The 26,102-nt window shown below is 41.3% G+C and overlaps 2 protein-coding genes across 2 annotated transcripts; both read left to right on the top strand.

Moving 5' to 3' along the window:
• Positions 1-2,338: 2,338 nt before the first annotated feature.
• CUNH9orf152 (chromosome unknown C9orf152 homolog) lies at positions 2,339-8,232 on the top strand. Its single transcript, XM_039711095.1, has 2 exons — positions 2,339-2,725; positions 7,450-8,232. The coding sequence occupies exons 1-2, from the start codon at positions 2,497-2,499 to the stop codon at positions 8,019-8,021; spliced, it is 801 nt and encodes a 266-aa protein (XP_039567029.1). The 5' UTR covers positions 2,339-2,496; the 3' UTR covers positions 8,022-8,232.
• A 3,396-nt stretch (positions 8,233-11,628) lies between these two features.
• On the top strand, positions 11,629-25,409 carry NUB1 (negative regulator of ubiquitin like proteins 1). Its single transcript, XM_039708499.1, has 15 exons — positions 11,629-11,832; positions 13,931-14,048; positions 14,134-14,295; positions 15,609-15,667; positions 16,197-16,267; positions 17,006-17,188; positions 18,683-18,771; positions 19,766-19,872; positions 20,739-20,925; positions 21,324-21,431; positions 21,594-21,746; positions 22,624-22,770; positions 23,064-23,159; positions 23,928-24,120; positions 24,740-25,409. The coding sequence occupies exons 1-15, from the start codon at positions 11,657-11,659 to the stop codon at positions 24,901-24,903; spliced, it is 2,013 nt and encodes a 670-aa protein (XP_039564433.1). The 5' UTR covers positions 11,629-11,656; the 3' UTR covers positions 24,904-25,409.
• The last annotated feature ends 693 nt before the right edge of the window (positions 25,410-26,102 follow it).

Genomic DNA, 26,102 nt, shown 5'->3' with positions numbered 1-26,102 from the left:
GTTTATGTCCTTCTAGACACAAATTCTTCTCAGCCAGAAAAATAAAACATCCCCTCACAAGGTATCTTGAAAAGAGACCAATGGATAAATAAAAGCCTGTTGTCAAAGCGACAGGAGTGTTATGCATTCCTAAGAGAAATTACCACACTCAAGGCAACTTCAAACCAATAATCTTCCCTACAATTCCATTGACTTGAACTCAGTGGGTTAGAGCATGGTGCTGATAACACCAAGGTTGTGGGTTTGATCCATGGAGTTATGGACCATTTACTTCAGACTTGATGATCCCTGTGGGTCTCTCAGAACTCAGGATACTCTGTGATTCTGTGACTTCTGTTGTGCTTTATTGTATGCAGGGCAACCCCAACATCTAGGAATGATTGGCATCTGACTCCATTGATTCAGAAGGCTGAACAATTGCTTTATTAAAACTATACTATATTACATTAATACTATATCATTACTATACTAAAGAGATATTATATTAAAGAGATACTAAAGAATACTAAAAATATACTAAAGAAAAACCTGTGACCATCTCCAGACAGCCAGGACACAGCTTGGACCTAGCAGGCCAATTAATATAAACAACCATCACCAGAACCCAACTGAGAACACGCTCTCAGTAAAGAATCTCCATAACACATTCCACATGTGCAAAAACAACAGAAGCAGAGAATAGAGGTAAGAATTGTTTTCTCTTCTTCTCTCTGTGCTTCCCCAGGAAAAATCCTGGGAGAGAGAATTATGTCTCTCTCTGTTCAGAGAATGTGAATGCCACAGTGCTTGATGGAGGGTACCACATCTGGAAATGTTGCACAGACCCACCTGAGCCGACACTTCCAGCACAGGAGATTCACAGTTCTAAGTGTATCGCAGGACTTGAAGCCCACAAACCTGGAAAAACCCACTGTGGAACCCACTGCTGTTTCCTCTGGCCATACCTCACACCGTCCATTGTGACAAGTGTCCCCAGGGCCTGGGTTCCATGGGTACCTGCTGCTGCTGTGCCCGCAGCCCCGCTCCAGGCCCTTCGCCTCAAGGCCAGCAGCTTCACCTTGCTCCCGGGAAGGAGCTCAGGGAGCAGCCAGCTGGGTCCCCCAGCACCCCCCGGAGGCTGTGCCAATCCTGTGGGGTGCAGGTGGGTACCGGGGCTGCTGCAGGGTGATCCTAGCTCAGGGGGATGCACAGGATGCTGCTCTGGTGCCTTCACTCCCCTGGCCATGAAGGATGTGTCAGAGCTGTACCAGTGCCTTTCCTCCTTGCCTCTATTATCAGCCTGCATTTCTTAGCCAACCATTCTGACAATTCTCTGCCCCTTCCATCAATAGTCTGGCTTTCAAGCCTTATTTCTCTACTTGGTTTATGCTACACAAAAGGTAAATTGTCTGTAGAGAATGACATTTTAGTTACAAAACTTCAGTCTTATATTCAAAGCGGCTCTTTGGAAATACCCGACTGTTTACTCAAATTAGTTTTGAGACAGTGCTTTTAAACTCTTACCAAAAATGTGTCACTGCATGAGAATGAGCAGATGCACAATTGTATTAAAGCTACAGTTTAACTGCACAATTTTTTCACATACTACCTTCTTGGGCCCTTGATGGACGTATTTCAGGAACAAAAACTTGCAATACACAGCCCAGGCAAAGTGTTATACTTTACCTGATATGATAAAAGCCACAAGATTTTCAAATTTTTGCCTCATTGTGAGATAATAATGTAAGCATTAAGTTTTAAAATTTAGCTTACCACGCATTTTAAAAGTTTGCTCAGCTCTCGTTAACAAAATTATTATTTCTGTAGTTTATTTCATTTTCGAGAACAGCAGAGTTCTGAATGAGTCAGAATAAGGTGTTCCCATCTCCAGCCTCCCAATTCCAAGTGTTGCTGGTTCATATTTTTTTGACTCTGCACCCAGGCCTGAATACTTTCAACATATTATTTGAAAGGCAACAATAAACACAAAAGTATGAAAGCTTGATAAATCCTTCCTTCTCACCCCACTGCCCTAAGAAGCATCAGCAAGAATGTAACTGAAAGTTAAGGAAGGGAGAGTCAGGGGGAAAGACACAAAATACACAGGAAAAAAGAAAATTATTTCCCAGGTGGAACTCCTGGCCTGGGGATGCCTCCACAACAGCATGCATTTAAGAATTAGCATTGCTACATAAACCAGTATTACCCAGCCTTTTCTGTGTTTGGCTGTGTTCAACCAGGGTTTGTACTTCACTGTTTTTTTTTGGCAAAGGTTCATATGCTCACAACCTTAAGTAAACATTGAATCCAGCTATGCAGTCCTGATCCTGAACTCTTGTATGCAGGAGCTCGGGGCACTCGGCATGAAAAGAACCTGAGTGACATCCACAGCTCCAGTGCAGACCGGGCAGCTCCTGACACAAGGCACCGTGCTTGGAAGAAAGTCACTCCTTCATTTAGGAAGATTTCAGATGCTTCACGCTTGATTTGCTTTTTATTTTTTTTTTTGCCAGCACAATGAAGGAAATGTCCTGCTTCTGCTTGGCTTTTTCTTCCTTGTTGGAACAGATGGTGAAGGCTTACAAATACGTGACTGGTATTTTTTCAGTGACTCATAGCTCAGAGCCACAGGTTTCAGAAGGTGATAAGAAGCTCACCAGGATGGATGTAAGCATACTTGAGGAGCAGTATGACCACATAAAGCAGAAGCAAAAACTGCAACCACATATTATTGTATATAAAACAGGTACGCTTCTATTTGTAGGAAAAAAAATGCATAGGTAATGTAAAGATTATTTCTTTAAATCTTTAATAACACCTAGTTTGTTCTTTTTGTGTTCAGCTTCAAGAGATGTAGAAGTAAATATTTTTTCTGTCATTTTGGGGTTTTATTCCTTTTGCTGAAAGGTGGTTTTATATTTATATCCATAAGCTTCATGTCAGTGAAATATTATTATGTATTTGAAAGAGATGAACACATTTGAGGTAAGATTTTACAGGTTTTATATCAGTAAAATAAAGTTCTAAACATAAATAGTAACCCTTACAGTAACCATGTTCTTCATGTCTATGATAAGTGTATTTGTGCAATGTATTCTGTAATATTTCTGCTCTCTTGAATGCTTCCATCAGAACCAGCAACTCTGGGTCATCTTTCTCTTTTTCCCTTCTCTGTCTGTGTAAAGAAAGACTGCAGGAAGCAATGACAAATATCAAGTAACATGCACAAGTTGGGGTTTTGTTAAAATATAACTTTAATTAAAAGTCAGAGTGGGTAACTAAGATTCAGCTTTGAACAAAAGGTCCTGTTTTGAAAGTATTTTCAGAGCATATTGCTTGGAAAGTGCATAAATAGAAAAACAAGTAAGAATATGTATCACTCATCTACCTGCCATGTCAAGCAGATTTTATATAAGAAACTTGCAAATATTTTAAAGTTTTTAGTTGAATTACTGCTAACAATACTATACTGATATATCAGCTTTCCAAGTTAAAGTGATATTGAGAATACCAAGACAACAAATGAAGTTGTCTTCTGAATTTAGTTTTAATATAAATCCCACACTTCACTGACCTCTCATATAAGTATTTAGTTCAACAAGTGTAGAACTTGTTATTTCATTTCTTTACATTTTCCTCTATGTCTATCAGCAGTTCTAGCATTTGGCTGTGTCAGAATTCATGATCAAAACAATCAGAAAAAAACTTGTAATTATGAACTATACAACAGATTTGCTTCTTCAATATTCTTTCATCCAAATGTTTTTAAATGCTCATGTCAAAAGAATGAAAATCTCTGTGAGGAACAAAAAATATATATATACACAAGCTTATTTTATCAGGTATCAAAAAGCAGCTAATTTGAGGACAAAACAGCCCATCTAATCAGTTATAGCAAAAATATGTTAGTTAAAGAAAGGGAGCAAAAGCCTTTATTCAGATTAATTCAAATGAAGTTTCAGATATGATGAATGAAATTAGAGCAGATTTTTTGCAAGGCCATTTTTAGATGAAGATTAAAATATGTAAGAAAGTAGAACTGCACAGTTTCTGGGGAATTTAAAATGTAGTAGGGCTAAAAATCCACACACAAATATTTTTATACAGATGCACATTCCCCAAAACATTCACAAAACCACATAACCTGCTGCACTTAACTTCTGTCTTCAAACAACCTGTGCAGAAAGAATTCATGTCACTGTTACAGGCAGTCAGACCTTGGGCATTTTTTGTTATTCTGAGTTCTCAAGGTCCTAAAAGTTTATCTTAACACAGTCCTGTGGAAGCTGGGAAAACCTATTACCTGGCTCAGCACTGTGCACCTGTTACATGCATCAGTTTTCAGGAAAATGTGGAGCAGAAATGAACGTTGCTGTATCAGGACTGTGAAATTCCAGGCAGTTCCAAAAGGCAGTCCATGCATGTATCACTGATTTGGACTGGCAGGAAATTGTTTCCCCACCTAGAGGGTAAAATTATGGCTGGGCTGGGAAAGGGGTGGCAACAACAGCACCACCACAAACCCCACACACACAGACAAACCTCAAAGGCCCAACATACAAACCCTCATGGAAGGAAAGCACCTTCAGTCCCTCGTGGTCTTAAAAGTCCCTGCCAAAGGTCTTTGTTCTTACCAGTAAAACCCTGCTTTGCTCCTGCCTGGCAGAGCTGCTGTCCTTCCATGGAACCACGGGGATTTTGAGCACTGGAGGTTTGTTGCACCACAGTTGGAATGATAATTCCAAGTTTTCTGGAGGACTTTTTAGCTTTGTATGTCACTTCCAGTCTGAAGGAGTCATGAAATTGTGGACCTTTAAACAGAACTTAAGACACTCTAACTTCTCTATATTTTTGTCAGAGGGCTTAGTAACCAAGAAGTCACCTGAAAACAACTCTGTTCTGTTTCTTCCCCAATACACACTGCCACATTCATGTTTCTGCCCACTTCTGATTATTTGAGAACAAAGACCATAAGAAGATTTGAAAGGCACCAGTTAGGGGATAATACAGCAGTGCATTCATTATTTATTGCCTAAGAAGCTGAAAAACAGTATTTACTTTAGGAATTAAGTGGGAGTATTCAGCACATGCAGTCACAACAGAATAAATACTGGAGCTCTGACTGCAGAAATCTCTTCCAAGTATTTCCCAAGCCAACTTGAGATAAGATTAACTTTTGCCACTCCGGAACCTTAAAAGTATCTATTAATGGTGACAGCATATGGCCAGATGGTAAACAACTGTGCAACAAGGCTACAATACACAATTTGCATGGAGGAACAAAATACAGAAAAACAGAAAGAGCTGTATAATTGCAGCTTTCTTGAGAGGTTTGGACAGTCCTGGAGGTGTGTTAATTCAATACCCAGTGGTTCAGGACTATCGCATTTCTGTCCAAGGTCATTGCTCAATTTTGTGTGCTGCACCTGTAGCCAAGCAAGGAATCAAATCAACCTTGAACTCAAAATGTGCACACTATTAAAACTGAACTAGATTTGTGACTCTGAACTTTTTGATCAACTCAAGACAGATCATAATTATTCTGATGACCAGCTCATAAGGTTCTAGATGTTCTGATGTTTCCTATCAAGGTCAGTCCAGCCAAGAGCACAGTTAATAATACAAAAATATGCAAAGGTGCTTCACCTCAGCCTCTCAGTTCCATTCTCTCTTGGCTTTTCTCTCACATACAGAGAACAAGCCTTGGTTTTCACAGCTTGGTACTACACTGTGCTATTCTGCAGAACATACAGGGCTCTGATTTGCACGTGGACCTTTTTGTAGTCAGCCAAGCTCAGCTTCATTTCTTGGATGAGATCCAGTCGTAACTTTGATTCTCACTGTTGCATGGTACAGAACTGTGTATTCTTATGTCTCTGAGAGGTGTCACCCTAAGAAATTCTGTCAACACACCTCACTGTACAGAGGGATGCACAAACACACCTGTATCTCAAAGCTCTACACGTGCCTCAGTCTCCTTTCTCCCAGTAACGTGGCATGAGAGCCAATGTGGTCTGAAACAGCTCTCCCTCCCAGCCACACTGCAAAACAGCTCTTATCAGATCAACCCTTCATGGCCAAGGAGCAGAAAAAGCTCTGTGTTATTATGCTGGGGTTGTTGTTTTGGCAGTGGGAGAGAAAGGCAGCAGTGAAAGCCCTTGCTTAGCAAAATCCCTGCTGTACAGGTTCATTTACTGCCAGTAAATCAGCTGGGTCTGACATCTCCTAATACTTATTTGTAAAGATGACACAAAAGGCAGCTATAAAGCAGAGGCTGGGCTGTTGGGTTTTGGTGGAGGCAAAATGCTGCCTACTCCTACTCACTCAAGCTTCATTTCAAATTTAGGATTGCAATAATTTTAAAATAGTTGTACAGAGACACTCAAAATATAATCAGCACTCTCCTATGTCAACTTTTCTCCCTTTAATGTGTTTCAGAATTTATACTGCAACAGACACAGTCACTATAAGTCAATCCTGTAAATAAGGCAAGCACTCTGTACAACCCCTAATTTAAACTACATTTATACCAATGGAAGTATATTGAAGTAGTGTCAACGAACTATATTTAGTGTAATGGATCAGTTTCTGTTCATTTTCAAGACATAGAAAACCAGTCATGTCCAGCAATTTGCTGACTGCTACACGTAATTAAAGTAGCATTAGCATTTCTGTCCCTAAAGTAGCATTAGCATTTCTGTCCCTAATATTTTAAACATTTTTAACAATAACTTTCATAGTGCTTTAGAAATTAAGCTATAGGGGTAGAAGAATAAAAAAAAAGGAGACCAGAATCTTTCCAACTGTTACAGCTACTCTATACTATCCACAGAGGAAGCAGATTCCTCTAAGTTATCATTCAGGCAACACAAGTATGGTAAGCTATTTACACAATTTATACCAACTGGAATAGTAAAATTGCAGTAAAATATTAAAGTACAAGTCTATAATGTTAATGATAAGAAGAAGAAATTAAGAAAAAGAAGGCATTCACAACTTTTTTCATCTGGAAATAGTCACAATATTATTAAATTGTGAATACAAACTTCAAACAGTACCAAACAGAACATTTTAGTCTTTCAAATTACAGCACTTGCCAACACACTGAGCAAGTCCCTACTCACCTTAAGAAGTTTTGTTTACAAGCAATTAATGACTGAAAGTCGATTCTCAATCTGTGCCGTTAATGAGTCTTGGAGTACCAGTTAGATCAATATTGTCTTGATAAATTTCCATTTTCATTTGACTAAAACTAGGATACTATTTACGCCCTCAGAACTGCAAAAGCAAGCATGAAGTAGTTCTACTCCTTAACCTGGCATCAAAAGAACTTGCACTACTCTCAGCCACTGAAAGAAAGCACAGCTAAAACTCATGTTAAAGCTTTTCAGATGAGTTAATGCTGCAGAAATCATACCCTTGATTTTTGCCACCATACTAACGTATGGCACGAATGCATTTCTCCTGCAGGTGGACATGAATCTGTTCTGCCAGAATCAATGATCAACCCTGTTCTAATTAATAAGAAAGTTAAAAGGTCGAAGTCATGCAGAGGAGACGTCCCAGCCAGGAAGGTCACACTGGAGACAACCAACGGTGGCGACTCAGAAGAGGATTTGCTGTGGCGCGTCCACCTGGGAAGGCACCGCCTGGGGCAGGCCCTGGGACAAGGAGATTCCTGGGATCATTCCCACTGCAACAGCACACCATGGGGTTTTGACAACCAGAGACTGATTTCAAAGGGAAATGGCACACCGCAGACCATGGAACATGAAGGAGCAAGTGAACTGTCTGAGCTCAGGCAGCTGCGAAGCTCAAGCGTGTTGAACAGTCTCAGCAAAGAGAATGGTTCCAACATTTCCAGCTCCTGCCAAAAATCACCACTGAAATCACGCACTGCAGCACTTTGGGCACACCAGCAGATTTCTGCTACAAAATGCATGCCAGCCTGCAACAAACTGAACTTTTACCCTTTCCCAAATAGGAAAGGGCCCAGAATTTCTGAAGCTGCAAGGAGGCTCGGGTTGTATGTCTCACAATGAGGACATTCAGCAATACCTAAAACTTAGTCAACAACTTGACTAAAACTTAAAATAGTAAAGTAGTCCTTCTAGTTACAAAGATCAACCTGCTGAGGGTTTCATACTATTATTAGCCAGAGAAGATTCTGACTATATAATCTTTAATATTTTTATAATTTGTAACATATGATTTCATCATTCACTTTCAAGATATTCATTATAATTTCTGATGTATTTTTTAAATCAGTTAATAAAACCTCTGCTCATTTCTATTGTTGTAATAAGACTTCGTAAATATAATTCCTTTCTGATACATAAATTTTATCCTAATATATTTTTAATTCCCATCTGTCCCCAGTGTTTCATTAGAAAACTAATGAGGTCTCCCCTTCTGCAAGATCTTTAGAGGGAGGAGACTCTCTCTTGCAGGTGCTTTTCAGTGACACAAACAGGATCTTTGTATCACCCACTTCTGGCTGCAAGTGCTCAGACAGGTCCCTTTTTCAAATGTAGTCTTCACAAAAATTGGAGATGGGAAATGTCTCCCTACTTCATAATGGGTAGCCATGGGACATCACAGTAACTGGGTTTTTTTCTTCACAGTAGTTAAAGTATTTAAAGAAGGATTAGAAAGGGGGAAAGGTAAGATAAAGCATAGATATACCTAATAGATATAATGGGGAAAACACTAGATAACAATTAGTCCACATGAAACAAGAAATTACTTGGAAGGAAATACTTCAAAAACTTTATTGTCTTTTGATTGATTTAGTTATCTTAATTAAACATGGACCTTGAAAACCTTGGTTTTAAAGTCAGTGCAGGTTCATGCATGGACTAAGTAACCAACTCCTTTGTAAACTCTTTCATACAAACACTTTGTGCTTTCCTCAGGCTTCTCTAGGATATTACTGTGCTTTGTACTGACTGGAACTAATTTAGAAAAGGCATTTTGCCTTTGGAGAATCTTTCAATTTAATTTCCAAGGACATTATGAAAGAGCACTTTCAGTAAGTTTTCACTTGTTAGTGGGGTAGTTTCAGTTATGAGAAAAGTTGCAATACTAACATTTCAAGAGACTGGAATATTACACACACACAATTGTCTAATGAGAAAATTACATTTTTTTCCCTAAAGCAGCTGTAGTGAAAATGAAACAAAAAAAAAAAAAAAAAAAAAAAACCCAAAAAAAAACACACAAAAAAAAAAAGAAAGAAAAGAGCCTAAAACTTCAAATAGCAGAAAGTCCCACTTCTGAAGGGTACCTGATCTGCAAATCCTTTCCTGTTAACTTCTTCATGTTTGGCCATGAGCTTCCATCACTGTTACCACAGATGTAGGCAAGTTTCAAGCACTGAACTCAAGACTACCATAAAGCAAATTTTCTCAGAGTTTATCAGTCGGCAAGCCTGACTGATTTATGCTCATGGGGGAGTATGGAATCCTGAAATTCTAGTTCAGTGTCTTGTTCACAAGCTCATAAGGTTCCCATTTCCAAAGGTGGAAATAGGACCCTCATGGTAGTTTGCCTGACTTCCTAAAAAAATATTAGGACAGTCCTGCAGGTCCATCCATTCTAGAATAAATCACACTGCTGAGCAATTATTTCAGCCACACATCAATAAAATAGAGTAAAATAAAATTAAATCACTTTGCTGCTGGGACAATATGCTGCTGGTCACACGAAAGAATTAGCCCATGTGAGTTACTTGTAACTCGTGTTACCCATTAGAAGAAAAGTTTATCTTTTACAGGCACCAAAAACATTCCAGGAATAAGTCTCAACCCCCTGAGGACCTCAAATACAAAACACAATATTGAGCAGCCATGTTGTACAGCTAAATCCCTGAAGATTTGCTCCCCGTTCCCATTTTTGGATGTTTTGGGGACTAAAAGTGACGCTGGAGCACTGCCTCAGCCTGAGGTGGTGTTTAGCACCAGGTTTTCCACATCCCTCATGGTTTCTTCCAGCCCAGTCTCTGAACCCTGGTTAACTTATGACAGCCCCACAGCCAGGCAAGACCCTGCGCACCCCCACTGATGGGGAAATACAAACTCCCACGCTAAATCTCACCTGCTGCCTTCAAAAAATACAGCAAAAACCCCAACCTGCACATCTCTGCCTCACACACACAGAGGGGCAGATGAGGGGTGGCTGCAGAACACTCAGCAGCCCAGACCCAGCCTTTTCTGGAGGGACAGTCCCTCGGGCAGCCTCGGGGACCCCCATCATATCCCAGGGATGAGCCACCAGATACTCTGGAGCCAGCAGGTCCTGCTGTTGTCACATTAACCAGTGTGCAACAAGCCAATAATTACACACTTGACAGAAACATTATTTATTTCAAGCCTAGGTGCTGGTGATCTTTCACCAATCAAGCACGCCCACCACCAAAACTTTTTACTATTTATACATTTTAGCAAACAAAGCCATTATTGTTGATCTGCTACAAGTTGGAGACTTCTTAATTAGTATTCTATCTTCTACTGATAATGATTCTCTCACTTCTTATGCTAATAAGCACTTTCTCACGTTTTGAGTCTGTGGGTTTCTTGGGTCAGTTGTTGTGATGTTTCCCTGCCAGAATTGCTTTTTACCCAGTTGGAGCTAATTTCAGCACAGCTACTGAGTCGCTTTTATTTGTTTCTTCCTTATCTTGGGAGTTCTGCCAAATGTCCTTGTGGCCTGTAAATTCTGCATTCTTTGTGTCCACTATCAGTAGTAGATCCTTCTTCCCAAGCTCTGTTAACCTTCCCCAAGGTCTGAGATCATTGAAACATGTCGAGCCCCAAACCTTAACATGGCAATTCCACCAACAATTAATTTATTTTTCTAACATCTGGATGTCACTTAGAATTTGTAATATCACTTAGAACTTGTAAGTTGCTGTTTCAGGGGTTAAGTCTCACAGAACCACAGAATGGGTCAGGTTGGAAGGGGCCACGGAGGTAATTTGGTCTTAGTTCCCTGCTCCAGTGGGGCCATCCTAGAGCACATGGGACAGGATTGTGTCCAGATGGTTCTGGAATATCTCCAGAGAGATAAACTCCTCAGCTTCTCTGGGCAAACTGTTCAGTGCTCAGTGACTGCTCAGGGAAGAAGTTTTTCCTCATGTTCTGGTGGAATTTCCCGTACACAACTTTCTGCCCATTGGCTCCTGTCCTGTTGCTGGGTGCCACCAAGAAGAGCCTGGTCCATGCTCTTGGCACCTCTCCCACACATTGATGGGGTAAACCTCCTCAGGGACAGGATGACAGGGCCTTAAGCTGTGTCAGGGAGCTCTGGTTGGACATTTAGGGGAATTTCCTCACGGAAAGGAAGATTAGACACTAGAACAGGGAGTTCAGGGAGACAGCGGAGCCACACTCCCTAGAGATTTTAAGGAAAGCCGGGACACGGCACTGAGCGCCATGGCCTGCCTGACATGGTGGCATTCCATCATGTCAGACCCCATGACCTCAGAGCTCTTTTCCAGCCTAACCGACGCAGGTGATTCCGTGATTCCTTTATTTTTCACTAAGCTCGAAAGCACGCAGAGACCAAACACCACCACCACCACAGAAGGGAATTGTGCCCCTGCGCGCCCGGCCGCGGAGCCGCCCCGAGTGAGGGCAGGGCGCGGACATGGCGGGCGGGGCGCGGCTTCGCGCACGTCATGCCCGCCTCCGCGGGCCGTCCGGGCCGCCGTAGCAGCCGCTGCCGCTCCTCTCCCTCAGGGACCGCGGCCCTCGCCTCCCTCCTTCCCTCCCTGCCGGGAAGCAGCTCAGGCAGCAGCCGCGTCGGCCCCCGAGCTTCCCCCGGCGGCGGCTGCGCCGAGCCCGCGGGGCGCAGGTGGGTGCCCGGGGCCGTGCTGCGGGGGCCGGCGCTGCCCTGGCATGGGAGGCTCTGGATGTGCTCCCGGGGAGGGATGAGGATGCCCGGGCCCGCAGGGATGGGGCTGCCCTCCCTGTGGGTCTGCTCATGGCTTCAGTGCTTCGCCTCGCTCAGCCGCGGAGGAGTGGGTCAGAGCTGTGCTTGGCTCGTTTTTAGGGAAAATTAATGTGTCCTGCTTTATTATCCAACCATTCTGGCAACCCCCTGTTCCTTCCGTCAACAATTTGCCTTTTGAACCTGGTTGCTGCATCTTATCTCGCGCATCTTACTCCTCTAGTTGTTTTATTTCACGTAAAACTGGCCTAAGAGGATGATATTTTGTTTACAAAAGCTGAGTCTGGCATTCAGAGCGTTCCTGGGGAAATACCCCCCTTGTTTACTCCAGTGAGTTTTGAGAAAGTCCCTTTAAACTCATAGCGAAAGTGAAATTGCCTCAGGAGCTCTTGTGGCGTTTCATGGCTGATGGAAAAGTCAGAGATGTTTTTGCCGTGGATTCTAATGCAACTTAGTGATGCTGTGATGGAATTTATTACAGGTGTTAGAAATGTTACACATAAAATCATAGGTTTTGTGCTTGTGAAAGCAAAAGTTTATTTTTTAAATAGAGTGTTAGTAAGAATAAGTTTAATTGGAGACTGCAGTGGTCTTTTCTGTTTTGATGGATTAATTAGAAATCACAAACTTACCAAGCTATAGTATTGATAAATGTGACCTGCATTTACAATTCTTAGTCTTAAGCACAGACTGCAATTTTAAATTTTATCTGAGTGACCCAAAACCATGAGTAACTTTTTTTGCAAATGTTAGGTAGAATTGTGGTTATAAAATGGGTCTTCAGCATAACTTAAAAGTGGGGAAATGATGGTTACAGGCTGTTAATGAGAATTCCCTGGTTTGTTTTGGAAAAGGGGAAAGCTGCAGTAATAGCTACAGTGTTTTGGAAATTGAGTGGTTTTGTCACTTTTAGCTTTGTAAATGCCATTGTTTGCCTTGGCTCTCAAATAATAGCAGCAGCATCCCAGCAGGAAAAAGAATGTTGTTTGTCTCTGCTGGTTTGGACAGACAGACACTGTGCAAATTGCAGCAATCCAGCTGGAAGGGTTGTTAAACCATCCTCTTGCCCACTTCATCCCTCTGACTCCTGTTTAGGGGAAACTCTTGTCAGTGCAGCTTGCAGGGAATTCTTTGAAGCTCAGTTAAGCTGGGCTTGAGGTAAGGCTGACTGGTAAATTTACCACAAATTGAATATTTGCCTACTTCCCCCCCCCCCCTCAAATAGTGTTTTTCTGAGCCAGGAGCAGTTTTTGAAACTGGGGGAACTCTTCCCTGTTCTTATGAGAGCTGTGTGCCAATAAACAAGAATGAAAGATGGAAACCACTCTGAAAGAAAAGTGAAACTGATTAATTGAATTTCATGGCCACCTTAGTGCATGTATGCCAACATTTTAAATGCTTTTCTGTCTAATTTAAAGGACATTTTCCATATGATTGCCAGTGTCCAAGAGCCACAACTCTCCCATAATTTATGATGCACCTGGAGTTTGTTTTTTTCTCTTGATCTCTGCACCCACCCTTCCTTGCTCTCTGTGTGGCTCCCCTGCTTTTTTTTGTGGTGTTTGGGTTTTTTTCCCCAGGGTCATGCTGATTAACTCAGAGTTTCCTGCTTTGTCTGAGCTGAATCAGAATTGGTGGTTCCAGAGCAGGGCAGAACAACTGAATTGTCAATTTTGATGTATTGACTCCCAGTTCACATGAGGGGATCAGTAAAGGTTTAATTTGTCTTGAAATGGCAGGGCCCTTGTTAGTTATCCCTGCTCTGATCAAAATTTCACCCTCTTTTCAATTATTTTTGCCCCATTTTTTCTCATGGTTTGGCCTCAGTTTCCCCTCCCCACCAAAATGCATGGAATGAATTTAATACTCATAATTTATTTCAGCGTTCCAGAATGTCACTTAGGCTTCTTGAAAAGCAGAATGTCCTACTACAAGAAAACTGTATTAAAGGATTGTTTATTTTTCTCTCTTTTCCCTTCCAACTCTGCTTTTATTTTAAAAGAATGGCACAAAAGAAGTATTTGATAGCAAAACTGACAAGCTGCTTAAGAGAGGACAAAATTCAGCTATGGAAACCACCATATACAAATGAGAAAAAGGAAGCTGGTGAAGAGATGAAGGTAAATATTTTCTCTGAGTTGATGTGTACGTCTTCCATGTCATACTGCTGGTGCATTTTCCCAGTTTTTCTTGTCATTTTTTCAGGAGCTTGTACAAAAATATTCATCCAAGCTGAATATCAATAAGAATGATGCAGAGAATATGCTGGAAGAAATACGGTGTAAAGCAATTGAGCGTGGGACAGGAAATGAGAATTTCAAAGTGACTGGGATTGCAAGACTTGATATATATCTGCCTCGTAGAAAAGTGAGTAACACTGCAGAAAAGTCTGCATAAATAGCTTGACTTTGAGGTTTGAGTAGGTTTACTTTGAGGTTTTTTCCACTACAGTGTTTGGTATGAGTGATCTGTGTCAGGTATAAAAAAAATGGGGAGGGGGAAATTACATATTTTAGTTTCCCAGGTATATGGAAGTATCATAGCAAAGGAATATAATATTAAGGAGATGAGGAATTTTTCTCTTTGGGATTTAATAGCAAATAATCTTTCAATTCAGAAAAGTAAATTAGATTTAAGTGTCTTATTTTAATTTGATTCCTTCTGATGTAACTGCTTGTATTAGCAATAAAGAACAGATGTATTTTTTCAGCTGTAGAATACCTAAGGTTGATTCAGCATTTTGATGTCACTTGAACTTGGAAATGAGGAGCAGGATTTTCTGTTGTGATGGCACTCACCTGCTCCCTTCATGGAGTCACTTGAACTTGGAAATGAGGAGCAGGATTTTCTGTTGTGATGGCACTTACTGTTCCCTTCATGGATTCATAGAATTACAGAGTCACAGAATCATTAAGGTTGGAAAAGACCTCCAAGATCATCAAGTCCAGTCTCCACCACCTTGACAATGGAACTATGGCACTCAGTGCTTCTTCCAGATGTTTCTTGAACACTTCCAGGGATGCAGATTCCACCACCTCCCTGGGCAGCCCATTCCAAAGCTCAGCCTTCCAGAGCAGGCTCCTAAAGTCTTCTCCAACAGAGAACTGAATTAAGTTTTGCCCTTTTAGAGTCAGGTTTTGACTTCTATTTTCATGCATAAAATACTCCTGTAGTGAAAAATAATTACCTGGGCTAAAGGGTAGAGAGTTTTAAGTGATTGCCATGCAGTTAAAACAACCAAATAGTTTCATAATTCTATTTTATAATGCTGCTGGGCAAATAGGGGAATGAATTAATTTAAAACTCCAGTTTATCTAATCTGGGACCAGAGACACTAATAGGAATTAATCATAACTTAGCCAGTCACAGGTGAGTGGCATAATTGCAAAGCACAGTTAAGATTGGAGGTGCATAATTAAATTAATTTAAATTGTTTGGTTCTGAATTTAGATTTATTTAATTCTGAATATCCTGCTGTTAAAATGCTTATTTTTAGCATTATAGCAAGTACAGAACTGGAAATTATTGCTATGTATGTCCAGCCATAGCCCTCTAAGTATGATTGTTATTTGGAAGAGAAATGTTATTGTAGAACAGTTAATTAAGAAAATGTCCAAAGTATATTAATATCATGCTTTTCCTTCCCTCTTTCTTTTCCCCACCCAATATAATTACTACAGAGCAGGAAAATCCCACTGGAGACCAGTCTGTTCATCACAGGCAAAGAGCTCAGATCCCAGTAAGTGCAATCACCCTTTGTGCTTCTCTCATGAGACACCACCCTGTCACAGAGCATTTTTAAAAAATGCAAACAAACATGCTTTTTGTTTGATTTAAGCTTTTTCTTAGCATCTATTCTCTGAACAGGATGTCCAGTGTCCCTGTAGGGCAGTTCTTCATGGGAACAGCTGTGGTTTAACAGATGGAAAACAGGAAAAAGAGAGTTCTGTGTAAATCCCCAGCAAGTACCAGTGTTCCAAGTCTGTAACCAGGCAGATCCTCTAAACAGTTAACATGACTTTCTCTTTCTTTTTTGCTTTTAAGCCTAAAATATCAGATTATTTTCTGTCTGTTTTGCTTTTTCCCTTTTTTTTCTCTATATAGTACATAAAGCTCTCTGATGGGGTTATTTTACTTCTAGCAGCCTTTTGTAGCAAAGATTTTTAGCCATTTATAAGCACTTGTTTTTATGTTTTATTACTGTTGAAACAACAATATTGTATAACCTTAAAAATTTATGTTCATGGATGAAATTATTTATTTCACAGGATAGCACAGGAATATGCATTACAAGAAAATGCTGTCAAAATAATCATAAATAAGAAGCAGCTTGATCTGGGTATGTATCTCTAGTTAAAGATACTTTTATGATAATTCTCTAGTTTTCTGCTTCTCAAAAGAAAATTTGCCTTTTAACTCTATTAATTTCAGAAATTTCAAAAAAACAGCTGTTACATTTTCAGTTTCTGCTTTACAGGAAATTTATTAAATTATAATAATCCAAATGCTTAAATAGAATTAGATGAATTAAAGGAAAACTGTAATGAATGTAGAAAATCCCCTTTTCTAGTGTTGAAACACTGAAAATGCACATTTAGGAGAAAGTCTAAATTCCTTCAAAAACCTTACTCTATAAGAGCATTTTTAAAGACTTTTTGTAATGTTTTGCCCATGCTCAACCTGTCAGACATGTGGGAAGTGGTGATAGAGCTTTTTCTTTGCTGATGGCTCTGGAATATATCAGAATTAGAGCCACAGAACTGACAGAAGGAGCTTGGATTCAGTTCCCAGTTCCTCTGTCCTGTACTCTTGTGGTGTATGATCCTGGACATGTTCTTATTGCAGTTTTTGCCTGAAGATCAATTAACTGAAATAGAAATAATGGTATTTCTAAAATGTTTGGAAAAAAACAAGGAAAGAAACATAAAATCACTTCAAAAGCCCTTTTAAGACACAAATCTGATTCTAAATTTTGCTGACTGTGTCAGTAATTTTTAGAGGCTTTGATGAGTTCTCAAGTCTTGCAATTTCATTAGTTCCATTAGTTGAATTGTATTAATCACACTCTGTTTTGCAGGTAAAACCCTTGAAGATCAGGGTGTCACACACAATGCAAAAGTGATGGTGCTTCAGCTGGAACAGAGTGATGAGGAAACCAAAAGAAAAGTTCAGGAGGAAGAGCTTCAGTGTAAGAAAGAAAAAGAAATAAATGACAAGATGCAGAGAACTAAGAAGGGTTTGGAAATTCTAGCAGCAAGAGGTAAGTGGGCTTGTTGGATTGGGGGGGAGGTGTGTGTTCATTAATTTTTGTGCATCCAAAATTACATTCTCAGAGGCCTTTCAACTGCCTATAGCATGGCTGAATTTCAGTTCACACTTTTCTAGGTTTCTACCAATTTGAAAACTGGATTTTAAGTTGGCTAAAACTTTTTTCCACCATTTTTACACAACTAGAATACTGCAAAAAACTTTGGCACTTTGAGAAGGACACAATATGAATCAATTGTTTAATTAGCACTTGGCATTTAAGGGACTGATGATTTGTGAGAAGCTTTGGATTTATTGTAGACAAAAGCACAGTGCATAGTGTGTTTTAAGTCATTAAACACTTTTTTTTTTGTAGTTTAGGTATGGCTGTGTGTAACCATGGTTTCATTGTGCAGAGCAGCTCATTTGTCACTGTCATCTGCAACACGGCTGTGGTGTTCTCATTCCCTTGGGATGTTGATTCCTGGCAACTGTGGATTAAGTTAAAAGGATATAGTTAATTTAACAGTAATAATTCTTGAAAATGAGGTTGTGTTTCTGAACTGCAGTGCTTGGTGGGGAGTGTAAATCACTTCTCTATTCCATTGTGTCACAAATCCACAAGCAAGGAGCTGTGAAGCTGAGCAGGTCACGAATTCCTGCCAAATGCAGAAGCACCTGAACAAAGCTTCAAAGCTGGTGACTTCTGGTTTCCTACCACAATATCAGATTTTGAACACATGACAGAAGTGTTGGCCTTTTTTGGACATAAGGGATGGTTTAGACCCCAAATTTTGAATCCTGAGTTGGGTCTCTTTATGTTTTTGCTGCTGTCAGTTACAGCCAATGCCAGAGTAAAGAGCAGAGAGTGTAATGGGCTCCCAGGATGAAGGTTCTGTGAGAAGTGCAGTGAAGGTTTCACAATCCTTTTGTCTCACATGAGAGAAACCACAGGGCAGAAGCTTTTAATCTCAACAAACTCTTCCTTAACTGTCTTTTGGCTACAAGAAAACAATATTTTCATTGTAAATCAAATGGATGTGAAAACAAAATTGGTAGTTTGATAACAAGCGTTAAAGATGTGGGGAAGGAAAATACTGAGCTGTATTTTTTTCCAGCTTTATCAACTGTGCTCAGCTGTATTTTTTAAATATTCTAGCTTTAGTTGATAAATCATTTCAAATGCTGTGTTGTGTAAAATGTAGGTGTTTTGTCTTCTGCAAAAAAAACATTTCTTTATAATTCTTGGAACTTTCGATATTGTGTCTAAATTTCTACATGCACAAGGCCTTTTCCACAGTGACCTTTCTAGAAGTTCCTCATGTTTACCTGGCCAGAGCCACTGTTGGTATGTCCAGAAAAACAGACATGCAGCCTTTATATGTAATTCTGGGGGTTTTTTGTTGTTTGCTGTTTTGTTTAACAACATTACTAAAATAATCTTATGGCAGCAGAGTTGCTCTGTTGAAGGTGATGTTTAAATTTTAAACTTTTTTATATCTTTCAGAGGAGTACTTGGATCCAGACTCTGCCCCATACCTAGATATAGCTAATCAAACTGGAAGGTCAATTCAGATTCCTCCTCAAGCTAAAAAAGTAGGTGAAAGCATCTTACAGTGCCACTAATATAGCTCTTAAAGCTATGAAACATTTAAAATATGGGATTGAAATACAGCCAGACTTTCTGGGGATGTAACCCTGGGCCCACTAGATGTTTGTTTAATACAAATAATTTTGAAATACAATTGAAGTAGAATTCTGTAGGTGGGAACATTTCAGTCATCTGGAGACAACCTCTGATTCCTGATCTCATTGCAGGTGTGATCTGGCACTGACCCCTGTGTAGTCCATATCTTACTTTGGGGTCTAAAACAAGCTTTAACTTTGTTGATCTTAGTGCCTATTGTAAATTTTGGGTGTCCTAGAAAGACATGAAAGTAATTTATTTCTTAGGCCTTATTTCCATTTGTAAACTTGATGAGTCTGCATGCAGTTTTGATGAAGTGCTGAACATAATAATTCACCTGAAGACTTAGAGCATCCAGTGCTCAAGTGGATGAGATTTCATCAGTATTGATCAAGGATCAGAGGAAATATTGCAGGTTGTTTCTATCCAGAATTATTATTACATTTCAATTTGTTATACTGCAGGAGTGTTTTCCTGACACATTCAAAATTTAATTTTCAGTTCTGAGGCTGTTCAGGAGGTGAATTCTTAGGTTTTATGAGATAATTGTGATAGCGAAGCAAAACAAGTTTGGTGCTGTTAGGAAGTGCAGCACCCAGAAAAATGCTGAGCTTTGTATCACTCACCATTGAGAATCTCTCTGGGATTGCATACTTAAAGTAAGCTTGGTGCAGCATTTCTTGTGCCAGTAACATCCCTTGCTTTTAACTAGACAGTATCTGACATTATCAGGTGGGAGAGAAGTGTGAAGCAGTGTGAGATAGCACTGGTCTTGCAGAACTGATACAGTGGTGTTTTTCTAGGAGGAATGAGGACTCTGATGGATTACCTGGATATTGGATATTTCCTTTTAGCACTTTGATTTGGGGAGGTGCAGTCAAAAGTCTCAATCTGTTTTTCTAGGCACTTGTGCTGGCTATGGGTTACCATGAGAAAGGCAGAGCATTAATGAAGAAGAAAGAATATGAAATAGCACTTCCATATTTGTTGGATGCTGATAAACACTTCTGGTAAGAACATTTTTGAGTCTTTGTGTCTGTCTTTACTGTCAGCCCATAAAGGAACAGCACAGTCTCTACCTGTGCATATAAATCAGGGCCAGTTTTGCCTGGGGTTGCTCCACACCCCCCCTTGCAGATGGGAAGCAGCAGATAAAGCTCTGACTTGCAGTGACAGGTGGCTTCATGTAGAACAGCTGAAACAGATACTGCCACTGGGCAAGTTAATCTTTCATAACAGCATAAACAGAAACTGTCAATATTCATGTACCAGGTTATAAATTGCATTAGCTTGAGAGACAGTTACGGATATTCATTTGCAGTTGCTCCTGTGAAGTAATAATTTCTTGTAAAAGGTGGAGCAGATAGCTGAGGTCAGTAACCATACCAGGGCTTCTGCAAGTAAGTTCATTTCCTATCAGCTGTCAGAGCCCTAAATTTTTCTTTTGAGATCCCAAAAGTAATACTGTCCCTGTCTGTTTCTCACCTGTGTGGGTGTGCAAGGAGACTGGCACAGCTCTCAGCATGTTCATGTGCACTGAGGCAGTTTCTCAGTCCTCCCAAAGATCACACAGGGTTTAATTCCATTATGCTTTTAGAGATGCCATATTAAACAGTAGCCACAGCTCATTTTGTTACTGTGATGCTTTAAGATGCAGCCTTGGCATCAGTCCTGTGTGTCAGTGAATGGAATGGGGGATCAGCATTTGATTCCTGTTTCCCTGGCATCAGTTTCCTGCCTCAGATATGAAGAGTGTGCTTTCTCCAACATGAATGTCCACACTTCTAATGTTGTCTTATGAATGTTAAAAAGTGGTGGGGGGAGGGGAAATAAGCAACCCTCTTGCAGAAAAAAAAGTAATTATTTTATTTTCCAGTGAGTGTAGCACGGAGCTGCTGAACACGGTTGATAATTACGCAGTGCTGCAGCTGGATATAGTGTGGTGCTACTTCCGTCTGGAGCAGCTGGACTGCCTGGATGATGCAGAGAAAAAGCTGTCCACAGCACAGAGATGCTTCCAGAGGTGCTATGGAGAGAACCACGAGAGGCTTATTGACATCAAAGTATGCTGGGTTTGACTTAATTAGGGTGGGATTTTTTTTCTGCATGTATTCAGTTACTGTTCAAATATTGCAAGACTGGCTTTTAGAAGCTTCAAGTTTTCCTGTGTATCATCAGCCTCTGCTGATGATCATTTCCCCTGTGCTGACAATTGCCTGGTTCCATAATTGTCAGCCCAGGGGAAACATTAGGCCTGGCAAAAAGGTCATGGCAAACCTGTGTTTATATGCACAGACATGATCAGGGGTTTAGGTGTGGTGCTTTATCTGCACACTGAGTGTCACAAAGCCCAGACTGTGTCTTCTCTAAATGTGTAGAGTGTTCTGTTGATAATGAACTGGTGTTCTACCACGTGTTTCTATCTACATGGTCCCCTCTCCTTCTTTAAACAATTCCTTAGGGAAGCTATGGCCGGGAGAAGGTTTTATTTCTGCGGCTTTACCTCCTTCAAGGGATTGGGCACTACCACAGTGGCAGAGAAAAGGAGGCTGCAGAGTACATTCAGAAGGTAAGACCTTCTTTTACCTTTAGGTAAAACTCTGGAGTCCTTCATTCCAACCCCTCAGTTTGGGTTCCATCTGGAACCTGTTCTTTGCTTCCTCAGAGAAACAGGGAGGCTTTTTTTGTTTGTATTTTAACAGTGTAAGTGATGTCATTTTGTTCTTCCCAGGCATCCTCTTTGTACGGAGAGCTGTCCATAGATCCTGACAAAGTGGATCGCCTGTCACTCCTGGGGTTCTCGGAGCAGGAAGCTCGCCTTGCCCTGCGAGCATGCCATGGGAATGTGGAGCATGCTGCCAATCTAATCACCAACAGGAGAGAGGTAAGGGCAGTGAGGGCATTAAACCACACATCACCTGAGCTGGGGTGTCCATGAGTTGTGTGTTTTGTGGCCAGGGCAGGGCGGTGCTAAGTTAAGGACTTGGATTATCCTGCTCTGGCACTGTTGGTGTAGCCAACAGTTGGACGTGTTGGCACAAGTTTGAAACCAAAACTTAATGCACTAACAGGGGAAGCTCTGTCTCAAAACAGATGGGACAAGAGTGCCAAAGACCTGTGGTTGTACTACAGAGGCACATGGAAAGGCTTTGCACCAGTGTTTGCTACTCAGCAATGATATGGGAACAAACCACCAGGACCAAGCTGTCACTCCCAGGCTTGGCTGCCCTCTATTGTGGGTTTGTACTTGGAAGATCCAGGAGGGAAAAGATTTTTTTGTGCTAGAGTGAGTGAAGACAGTGCTGTCCAGATCTGAAGTGATGTTTGGTAAGCTGAGGAGGCACTTCTAGACTTCAGACAGTGAAGTGTGGACAGAAAAGCCAACTGGCTGAGGGAAGACTGAACAGAACTCCCTGGCTCCCTGCCCGGTTCTGACTGTCTGTCCTTGGCAAGTCTTGTCTGTGGGCCCATCTGCCAAATGGGTTTGTCACTTACCACACAGGGCCTGGAATAGCTGTGATGGCACCAGATCTGATCTGCAGAGCGGAAGTGTGGCGACAGGGCTGGCTCATGGAAATGCAGCTTTATTTAGGAACGAGTGTCTGGCAGCACAGTCTGTATTTACAGAAAAAAAAAAAAAGCCTTTTTCCCAAGAGATTCAAATTTGAAGCAAAAAAAAATCCAAGAAACCCTCCATGCACAGGGTATGTGTTAAAGCATTCCCTTGCACAGTGAGCTTTGCAGTGCCTGTGCTCTTGCAGGAAAAGGCGCAGATCAGGAGGGAGGAGAGAGCTAAAAGGAGGCGGCGACTGGAGGACATCAACACCCTGAAAAGTATGGGCTACTCAGAGAGAGCTGCTCAGATAGCTCTTCAAAAGACACGAGGAAACCTGGACCAAGCCTTTAAGGTAAGTGATTTCTCTGTACACTTTTTTTTCTGTAACGTTGTACAAAAGAAATTTGGTTGGTTGTTGGTTTTTTTTTTATTGTTTAGCAGATTCCTGTTTTCTGTAGTCTACACTTTTTAGTTCATAGCTACCTTTTCTGAGCTGTAATGACTGAACTTGCACTTCCTGACCCAATAAATCAAATGTGGCTTAAGTTGGCTGAGGTTTGCTTATATCAGCCATTGGGCTGCAACTGTGTTGAGTACTGTTGTCACTCTGTTCCTCTATTTTGATCTCTCTCTGTTTTCCTACAGTTTATTCTTGACAATCCTGAGTTACTCTTGGAAGATGATGATGATGATTCTGTGGCCATGGACCAGTTTCAGGTTTCCCAAGAGAGTATTGAGCAAGTAAGCTAGACCACTTGCTTTCTTGTGAGTTGGTTGTCTTGTTTCTGAGTTGTGCTTGCAAGAACAGCAGATTTTCCTGAAGTAAAGCTGTACAAGTATTCTTGGACCCATGTTCACTCAGGCTGTCACACTCCAGGGTCTGGCATTCACTCACTCTTCGTGGTGAAGTCACTCAGGCTAACGTAATCTGTGTGTACTTCCTGCCCATTGCACCAACCTGCCATGCATGGATATGGAGGAAAATTTTGTGCACTGTAATGCTCTATCCCAAAAAAGACAGCAAATGAGAAATTTAATCAAGTCTCTAAACTGCAGTGCACAAGGGGAAGAGTTGGAATCTGTGTTTCTCATGACAGGCTGTCTGACAAGCTCGTCAGTAGTTAGAGTGGCTGTGTAATTGATGTCAGGCAAGAAAACTGTATTGCCTCAGAAAAACACATGCACCCCCCGATACACTGCAGTGCTTTGAAGTTTCGTTTTGAAAACAGAAAAAGAATTGGTCTGGTACTAGACAAGAGGCTCTTGATCCTGCTCAACATACTCATGCCTTTAATAGGTCACTGCCCTGTTGTTAACTGTTCCAGTAAACCAGAGTCAGTGTCCTGGAATTCCTGGCATGCAGTGCTTTTCTCTGTGTGAGAGGATGACTGTCAGATGCAGAGTCAGATTCCTGTCAGACCCTGGTGTCAGATGAGCTTGGATTTCCCCAGATTTCTTATTATTTTATTATTTTTTAAAATTATTTTTTATCTTTTTCCCCTCCTGCAGCTGACATACATGGGTTTCAGCCGTGAGTCAGCAGAGCAAGCTCTAAAGGTCTTTAAAGGGAACATCCACGTGGCTTCCCAAACCCTTGCTCATTATGGGGGAGTTCTTCCCCCTTCACTGCTGCTGTCCTCAGAAGGGTCCAGTCCATCAGAGGAATCCACTTCTTCCAAGGACCTGCTCACAGAGTCTGCAGGTGAGAGTGTGGCATCCAGCAGGGTGGGAAGGGAAGGCAAGGCTGTTCTGGCTTTTGTAGGAAATAGTTAAGCAATTTCTGCTGAAATCCTGACACAGGGCTGCAGTAATGCCCCAGGCTGTTTTTATTGGGAACACAGTTACAGGAAGGCAGCTGTTGTTCCCTGCAGTGACGGCCACAAAGGGACCAGAGGAGATGGGTACCAGCTGCAGGCAGGTGCAGCCCAGGAGAAAAGGTGACACTCAGGGTGTCCTGGACAGGGCTGAGGAGTTTATTCCAGACCTGTCCTCTGCAGGGGCTGGCCTGCCTCCATACTCCTTCATAGTGTCCCTTACAGGATAGAACCATAATCAATAACTTTAAACTCAACAAACAAACTTGCACATACTTTTTCTCTCGTTATTTGCCAGAGCTGTAGTCATCCCTGCTGTATAACTAAAAGCTTTCCTACACCACATTTAAATAATTAGGAAGAATGGCCATCCTGACCTGTCCTTTGCAGAGTAATTGTAAGAGGTGGTTGTGCAGGAAGGGGCTGGCAGAGCAGCCAGGCTGCCAAACAGGGAGAGCACCAGCTGCTTTCAGTGGTGAATTCACTGCTGCTGCTTTTTATTGGAAGGTTCCTCTAGTTCACCAACAGATGAAGACATGGAGACTGATGCAGTGAATGAAATCCTAGAGGATATTCCTGAGCATGAAGAGGATTATCTGGATTTAACACTTGAGGAAGAGGAGCAGATAATTCATGAATACTTATCCTATATACAAGTACCGCAGCACTAAATCCCATTAAATCTACTTCAGTTATATGTATTTACCTTGTCAAATGGAGTTTGGATTATAAATGCACCTTCAGCTTATCTCTTACTAAGGGCCTTGAATTCCATTAAACTATAGTTGGAATACTTAATTCCTGCTTATTTGTAACTCTGCTTAAAGCCTACATTTGTGATACATTGTAATTTATTGTCATAGAAAAATAGAAACGTTTATTTTCAGAAGAAAATTTAATAGAACTAAACTATATTTTTATTGTGAAATAAGTTAACTCAGTAAAGAAGCATTTCTATACCATTTTAAAATACCAGCTTTAAAAGAAAAACATGAGTTTGTAAACGAGAAACCTTAGCTCATGAGGCTGTAGAGGTGTATCAGCTTTCCAACTTTTCTTCTGAAAGATTTCTAAGAGCCATTAATGTATCTGTTGTGCATGGGTTTATACTGTGTTCTGCTTGTCCCTTCCTACAGGTGTTACACAGGCAATAAAGGTAACTCTGTGCTGCTTCTGCCTTCGGTGAGAGACCTCTGTGCTTTGTTTAAAAAGTGGGAACTACCTGGCAGGGCCTATCCTGGGACTGGGGCAGTGATCTACTGGAATTTCCTTTTATAACTAAACAGCCACTTTCCCCCAGCTCTGATTAACCTCTGCAGGTGTGTGGATTAAGGTTGATGAATTAAGGTGTGGATTAAGGATGATGGTCTGCCCGGGGAGGTGGTGGAGTCACCATCCCTGGATGTGTTTAAAAAAAGACTGGGATGTGGCACTCGGTGCCATGGTTTAGTTGAGGTGTCAGGGAAAAGTTTGGACTCAATCTTGAAGGTCTCTTCAACCCTGTGATTCTGTGATTTCAGGGGATTACAGGATATTGTGCAATCAGCTGTTGAGCAGAGCTTGGTTCAGGTGCTGTCTCAGTAGTTGTGCCCAGCTCCAGCGTTCTGACGGAGCATTTGGGGGTTTCTGTGGTTTTATAACATCGCTTTTCCTGCCCTGTAAGCACTCCTCTGCACGGGAAACAGACATTCCTCTGCCTGGCAGCTTTGCTTGGACGTGGTTTATTCGTTTTCCATGGCTCCACGCTCTCGGTAGAGGGAGCCCAGGCCCCGTCTGGAGGCGGTGGGAGCAGGGAAGCGGCCGCGCTCTCCCCTTCCAGCCGGAACATCAGCCCTCCGTGTGGTGACAGCGCCTCCAGCCGCGCTTACCG

This window comes from Passer montanus, unplaced genomic scaffold (genome assembly GCF_014805655.1).
Source record: "Passer montanus isolate IOZ18808 unplaced genomic scaffold, ASM1480565v1 scaffold10, whole genome shotgun sequence".
Taxonomy (NCBI): Eukaryota; Metazoa; Chordata; class Aves; order Passeriformes; family Passeridae; genus Passer; species Passer montanus.
This window is presented reverse-complemented; position numbering and strand designations above follow the sequence as displayed.